The sequence below is a fragment of the Alligator sinensis genome, unplaced genomic scaffold, assembly GCF_000455745.1.
Source record: "Alligator sinensis unplaced genomic scaffold, ASM45574v1 scaffold73_1, whole genome shotgun sequence".
NCBI lineage: Eukaryota > Metazoa > Chordata > Crocodylia > Alligatoridae > Alligator > Alligator sinensis.
The window spans coordinates 4,887,542-4,894,775 of NW_005841838.1; the positions used below are offsets into that span (position 1 = coordinate 4,887,542).

At 39.0% G+C, this 7,234-nt stretch overlaps 1 protein-coding gene across 3 annotated transcripts in view; it reads left to right on the plus strand.

Moving 5' to 3' along the window:
* Nucleotides 1–73: 73 nt before the first annotated feature.
* The window catches only part of PARN (poly(A)-specific ribonuclease), a 143,072-nt gene continuing 135,911 nt past the window's right edge, over nt 74–7,234 (plus strand). For 2 of the 3 annotated variants that reach the window (XM_006015524.3, XM_006015525.3), the window contains exons 1-8: nt 74–203; nt 752–831; nt 2,245–2,312; nt 2,395–2,476; nt 3,989–4,049; nt 4,782–4,947; nt 5,585–5,650; nt 6,542–6,580. In XM_006015524.3, the coding sequence (XP_006015586.1) occupies nt 2,251–2,312; nt 2,395–2,476; nt 3,989–4,049; nt 4,782–4,947; nt 5,585–5,650; nt 6,542–6,580 (476 nt within the window). In that variant the 5' untranslated portion in view covers nt 74–203; nt 752–831; nt 2,245–2,250. The remainder of the gene's footprint in view (nt 204–751; nt 832–2,244; nt 2,313–2,394; nt 2,477–3,988; nt 4,050–4,781; nt 4,948–5,584; nt 5,651–6,541; nt 6,581–7,234) is intronic. The other variant, XM_025203411.1, reaches the window with a different exon arrangement.

The window sequence follows — 7,234 nt, forward strand, 5'->3', positions numbered from 1 at the left end:
CTGTGCCCCGGGCCCGCCAGCCGCTGTCGCTGCCCTGAAGCAGGAGGGTGCTGGGCACCCTGCGCCGGCTGGCCTCTCCCGGGGCGGGCGTGGGGCTCAGGCGCGCGGTCCTTGTCTCCCCGCAGACTTTAAGGACACGCTGAATAAAGTGTACGACGCCGTGGAGGAAGCGGACTTCCTGGCCATCGACGGGGAGTTCTCAGGTAGCTGCGGCGCGGCCCGGGGCTGCGGGCACCTGCCCCTGCTGCGCGGCCTTCCCTGCCTGCGGGGGCTTCGGGGGAGAGAGAAAGCACCTGCTGCCTCAGAGCAGGAGACGTAGACGGGTCAGGAAATGCCCAAGCGCGGCCAGCGCAGCCCTCTTCCCACTCATCCCCTTGCCCCCTGGTTTCGGCAACGCGAGGGCTCCTCGACGCCGTGTTGCCAGTCTCACACGTTGCTATGTCAGCCTCCCGTACCTTGCAGGCGTAGGGCAGAGCACAGCCTTCCCAGATACGCTCTGCACACGTAGCTTCACTGTCTGCTGGGAGTTGACTGAGCTTTGAATGACAGCAGTTAACTAGCATCTGTGTTTTCAAGATGCACGTTTTGTCCCTGATGGAAAGGTGCTTTTAGCAGAATGGGACCTTTCTGCTGCGATGTGATGTTCTGCACCTTAAGTAGAGGCAACTTGCTTAACCCAGCTTTTGGTGCTTTTTTCACTTACTCTCTTTAAGGAGGGTCAGTAAAATAAAACTATTCTCTGAATTTTTAGGCATCAGTGATGGGCCATCTGTTAGTGCATTAACCAATGGCTTTGACACACCAGAAGAAAGATACCAGAAACTTAAAAAGGTAACTTTTCAATGTAACCCCAGAAACATTTTGCCTTTCTTTGTAGGTGGCATAGCGTAACTGAGATTATCCCCATTTATTTCAGGCATGTATTAGTGTGTGATGTCAGGCACTGTATGGAGACCAGAAGATTTTTACTTGCCTTTTAAATATGGCTCAGAGAGAACGATTTGAACTACATGAATAAAATGTGGTTACTGTCGTAACTTTGCTTGTAGAATCCAGTATTAGCCTGATTATACAATACAGAAGTTGCTACACTTGGGTCAAAATACTTATTGACAAAAGCAATGCTGTGGGGTGGTGCACACACTTGTTCCCCGCTGAGCCAGATCAGAACTGAATAGGGCTGTGTTTTGCTTGGGGGGGCCCCTGGGATGAAAGGAGCTGTCACTTGCCCAGCTACTACTGAAATGCATGCCCATCAGGGCTGTGTACTCAGGAAATTTGGTATTAACTCCCCCCGAGTCCTCTGGCTTGTAACTTCAGTGTGTCCTGCTTTAGATGTATACACTTTAAAACAACAGATGAGTTTCAGTAGCCTAGTGCTATGATTATTATGAAGTTCCAACACTGCTTATTTTTTGAAGAGTTTTCTGCCACTGCTTTAGCAGTCAAGTGCTTGATGGCGCGATTGTAAAACATCTGTGCTCAGTCTGTGCTAGTGGTTCTGCCTGTGTGCATCGATGCTACCTGTATGCAGTACCAATAGGATGTAGTTGGGGAATGTCATCATTTATGTTAATACAGTATCTGATCCTGTGCTCAAAGGAGAAAAAAGCCACCAAACAGAAGCCCCGGCTCTGTCATATGAAATGGGGGTTTTACAAGGGTTCATGACTTGATTTTTTGAAGGACTGTTCTGTCACCAGTTAGAGGTTGGGAACATGGGGCTACAGTTCCTGCATTGCTGGTCATTGCTCCCACACCCCCCTGTGTAAAATCTTGGATCTGCTTCTGGAAGTTGGTAGTGCTTTAATAACAATTCAGATCTTGGATCTAGGATGACTGGAGAGAGAAGTCAAGATTTTACTAAATTAAAAAAATCACACTCGTGTTTTACTTAATATTTCTATAACTACAAGAAGGTAGAATAGTTATCCATTTTGTCTTGTTGGTTTTGTGTATTTGACAATACAGCCAGTTCCTCTGTTTTCATGCATACTGTCATTCAGAGTTGACTGGGTTTTGAGTCTAGTAATGGAATAGAAACTAAGGATTAAGTTGTAAAACCAAAGAAATTGGGGACAGCATTTGAGGCATGAACACCCTTTGAAACTACTTGTGAATCACGTAATTCATGCCAAGGAATATCACGTTTTCCCTGAGTTGCCTTATAGTTGTCTTTGAAAGTGCTTTCTAACTGTTTGGTTGTTTTGGTTTTTTTAACTTCCATTTTCCCTTTCCTTCCAGCATTCCATGGATTTCTTGCTGTTTCAGTTTGGCCTTTGCACTTTTAAATATGATCACACGGAAGAGAAGTATGTTGATCCCTTGACTTCTTGATATTTTTACTTGATAATATTGCTAAGCTCTCTGACTTATAGCTCTCATCTTTCACAGGTACATAATGAAGTCATTTAATTTCTATATTTTTCCAAAACCCTTCAACAGAAGTTCACCAGATGTCAAGTTTGTCTGTCAGGTTAGTGGAAAAACAAGTTTTTGTATATTTTGGGAATTTTTTTTCCTATTATTTTTTTTAAATACTTAGGAATATTTTTTTCTACTGTCAATTTAATTGGCTCTTTAACTATGTCAGCCTCTTGGTACAGGAATGATGCATTCTGAAGCTGAGCTGACACTGATACTCACAATGATGGCTTTTTTTGTTTGCTTGCTTGTTCCCAAAACTCATTGCTTTGTGAACAGTTAATAGGATTTCTTTGTCCATGGGATTCAGCCACAGCAGTTGGGTCCCTTCTGTGTTGCATCATTTCCCTTATTAAAAGTAGTGCATGAAAGACCAGAATTTGTAGCCAGAGTGAAGTGTTAAAAAATAAACAAAACAAAGTAGCTTTATGGTATCACTGTATGCTTGTTTTTTCTAATCCGACTCTTTCTGGACAGTTGTGATGCTGAACTCTTTTGCATAAACAAATATTATGCCTTGTAGTTTGACAGAGCACAAGGTATCAGTGCGCTGATACTTACCAGCTGGTATTTCCTGTTTATTGCAGCAAGTTATATACAGAATTATCGTTCACTCGCTCGCTCTGTTGCTTTCCCTGCTTTTTGTCATTAAAATCCTGTTATAATGTTCCTATTAGGTTTTGACCCAAATGAATTAGTTCTGTAGGTTGCTCTGGTTAGGAGAAACTGAAGTTTGCTTATGGTATCTTGTTTGTATACTTCTTGTAAACAAACTCCTATGCTCTGAATACAAGGAATGAAACAAGGGGCAGTTTTCTTGCTCAGTCCCAAATCCTCTTCATCCAGCACTAGAGGCCTGCTCTGTTATTTTGCCCTTGAGAAAAGCTGCTTTTTGGTTTTAGGTTGCTGTTTGGTGTAAAGGAGCATCTGTTTCTTATAGTTATCATAAGTGAAGAGCTGTGGTTTCATCACTGGCTTCAATGAACATTTTCATTTACAATAATATTTCAGATTTCTAATTACCACCAAGACTACTGCCTTCTTGCTTTCCCTGTTGTCCTGGACATTAAGTCTCTCTCATTGCTAAAGCAACTCCTTCAGGGCTTTTGGAATGTCACTTGCTTCATTTGTCACATTACCTGTGATTCAATAGCTAAACAGTGTTATGTAATCCTAACATGGATTTTTTTGGTAATTATTCAAATGCTGTTCTTCAAACAATTGACCACTTATTATGACTTAGTATTTAGGTCTTGGGATATATTTATCCATAATACAAAAATCACAGACCATCTAAGAACAACTGACACCATAGTTCTGGAGAGTTATGATGCAAGTCCCTTTACATTAAATGTTATAATTATTTTTATAAATTATTTTATTGCATAGTCTAAATTTACATTAATTCTATGAACTTAAGAAAGGGAAGTCACAGTAATTATGAAAAAAGAATGGAGCTAGAATGTTTTTGTTTGTTTTTTTTAAACCCAAGCTGGTTTCAGCAAATTTACTTCATTTACCACTGACGAAATTTTATTTATAAAGCTATTTCTTTTCATTTCAGAGTTCAAGTATAGACTTTTTAGCAAACCAAGGATTTGATTTTAATAAAGTTTTTCGCAATGGTAAGCTTCATCTTTCAATACCTCTAAAACTGTTAGAACAATATTTTTCCCCCCCCACCCTCCCCCCCGGGGAATAAAATAGGTAGCTGATTTTTGTCATGTAATCTCACCTCTTCGTAAAGTGTGTAAGGCCATAGCCTATCTAGTATCTTAATTATGCAGATAGGATTTTATACAGTGATTTGTGGGGGGGAGGGCGGGTGATGACAAAATGGCTGTACCCATTGAGATTTTCTTGCTTAAAAAGTGTAGTGTCTACTTGTTTTGAGCATATTTTGCCCATAGTAGTAGAAGGTACATTGGCACAAGTGCAGCCTAACTAAATATTTTCAAGGTTTTTTGGAAGTATCATGGAAAAGGAGAGTATTTTTGATAATTGTGGTAACACCTGGAAAACCATTAGAGGCATCAGACCCCAAAGTCCATCAAATTATATGAGGCTCTGTTCCAGATAGGTGGGTCTGCCTGTAAGACTCATAGAAGCACTGATCTTGCAGTCTAACTTAACAAATCCTGAAGGTGCCAGCTGTTGTGGTTGGCACTTAAAAGAATCCACTGCATCTGAAGAGAAGAAACAAGAGGTCTACAAGATACACTAGAAGTGTACAGATGTCTTTTTCTTTTTGTTTGAGTATAACTTGAAATCTGTTTCATCTAATGATCAAGCTTTTCTGAACTAAACAGTCTTGCAATGCTTTCAATGATGATGACAAATTACAATGTCTGTTCTAGGAATACCATATTTAAATCAGGAAGAAGAAAGACAGTTACGGGAGCAGTATGATGAAAAACGTTCTCAAGCCAATGGTGCTGGTTCCCTGTCATATATTTCTCCTAATGCCACAAAATGTCCTGTGACAATTCCTGAAGATCAGAAAAAATTCATTGAGAGAGTGGTGTAAGTAGAAAAATAAAGTATTGCTATCCTGACATACTCCTTGTTCCTTAGGTGGTAGAGCACAATTTTTTAATTTTAATTTTTGCACAATTACTGATCCAATTTGTTAATCTTGCCAAGAAATGGAACACTATTAGCCATACTTTCCTTTGAGTGAATTTTTGTTTGGGAATGTGCAACTCTTGTTTTTTTTAAACAGACTATCTTTTTGCTACTAGAGATCTTTCAATACTTTGTCTTCAATATAAGTGTCTCTTGGTTATTTCGTTTTGCCTGGTGACAGCGCTCAAAGGACTTTATCATTAATATTCAGTGAGACCAGTTTTAATCCAGTTGTCAGTGTGTGAATATCTTAGTTAAAAAAAAAAAAAAATGGTCATATATGCTCCTGGGCTTCACAAGCGCTTACGTTTGTGTCTGTATTCCATTGATTTCTTAATTTGTAACCCAAAGTATTAACATTTGTCTCTATACTACTGTTTCTTCGAAGTCAATATAAACAGTAGCAGCGTATATATGCTAAACAAGTCCTTATAAGTATTAATAGATTATTAAAGCATTTATATCATTGTGAAAGTAAGGGGTTATATTAATGCAAGGGGGAAAAAAACTGATCTGCTTAATCTGTTTCTTCCAGGGAGCGAATAGAAGATTTCTTAAAGAATGAAGAAAATGAAAGTTTGGAACTGGAGCCATGCACAGGGTCAGCTTCTGAAAATAAACTTTGTAAATGGTCAAACCTCTCCTGTATCAGAAAATACATGTGACCTAGTAAGGAGGTATAGAGTGGGGAAATTTATGGCAGATCTCAATATACTTAGTTCCAAAGACTAAGTTGGACTGAATACTGAAAGCTGGCATGCTGGCACAGGGCTTTGTTTTTGCCTGGATATCATGCTGTACTTTAAAAAGCAAAACTTTTGTGTGGTAATTCTGAAGTTATGATGTAGTATCAGTACATCTGGGTACGGTAGAAGTCTGCTGTTGGTCATTTTAAAGTTCTCTCTAAGATTTAGAGGTGCTTTTGCTAATGAGTAATGATTTTATCTAAACCTCAGTATCAATAAATCTAGTTTATTTTGGCATATTTCCTGTTGATTACTGTGATTCCTTTTTAAAACATTGCCATCTTAATTGGTGTGCTTCATAAGTTTGACTAGCAGGTGACTTTTGTGGTGATTTAAAATTTGGAAGCCCTAGACTGTGTGTTTTATGAACTGGGTAAAGCAAGAATAGGATGAAATTACTGAACTAACCAGATTACTAAGGACATGGGTATAGCTCTTAATAGGTTTTAATAAGAAAAACAAAGATAAGTAATTGATGAAGTACTACTTTTTAGCAAGTAACTTTTATCAGAGGGGTAATTGTGGAAGTACTGTTAGTAACTATTGTTTAATATATAATCACTTTGTCTGAAATCAAGCTCTAGTTTGCTAATTCTCCTTCAAAAGTCATGGCTACTGATAATACCATTAATTGCTTTACATTAAAAATGCCTTTAGATATTAGAATTAGATCTTCTTTTACCATGATTATTCTACAATAATTACGTATGATAGTCATTAATAACATGATTTTTTTTTGCTTTTAGATTTCAGAGGAAATTAATTTATCAGACAGTGAGCTGGAAGTAAGTTATTTATAGCTTTTCATTATTGTATATGTATGCAGTTTCTTAAATGAGAATCTGTAAGTTGATATAATTAATCTAAATGCAATGTGTATCAGACTTCCTTAGAAAATACTATCTTATAACATGAAACTGAGCGGATATTTATAGGTTAAAGAGTTCATTGGTAATTAAAAGAATGTTCTTATTTTATTTTGAGCATATCTGTTTTATTTCTAACTAAAATTAATTGAGTAGTGCAGTGTGGCAGATTATAGTGGTCATGTAATAGCATGATACTCAGTGCATAGTTATTGCTGAACATCTGAACAGCTAGCGTCTATTTCTGCACAGTAGGGTAAAACCAAACAGCGACCCGCAGACTAAAGCAGGGGCAGGCAATTATTTCAGGCAGAGGGCCGCTTACTGAATTTTGGCAGGCCATTGAGGGCTGCGTGACACGCAACCAGGTGCAGATAAATATTGATTTTTCTAAATTTTTTAGGGGCCCCGCAGGCCAGATAGAATGGCCTGGTAGGCCACATCCAGCCTGCAGGCCACATTTTCATAGATTCTAGGGTCGGAAGGGACCTCAATAGATTGAGTCCGACCCCCTGCATAGGCAGGAAAAAGTGCTGGGTCTAGACGACCCCAGCTAGATGGGTATCTCACCTC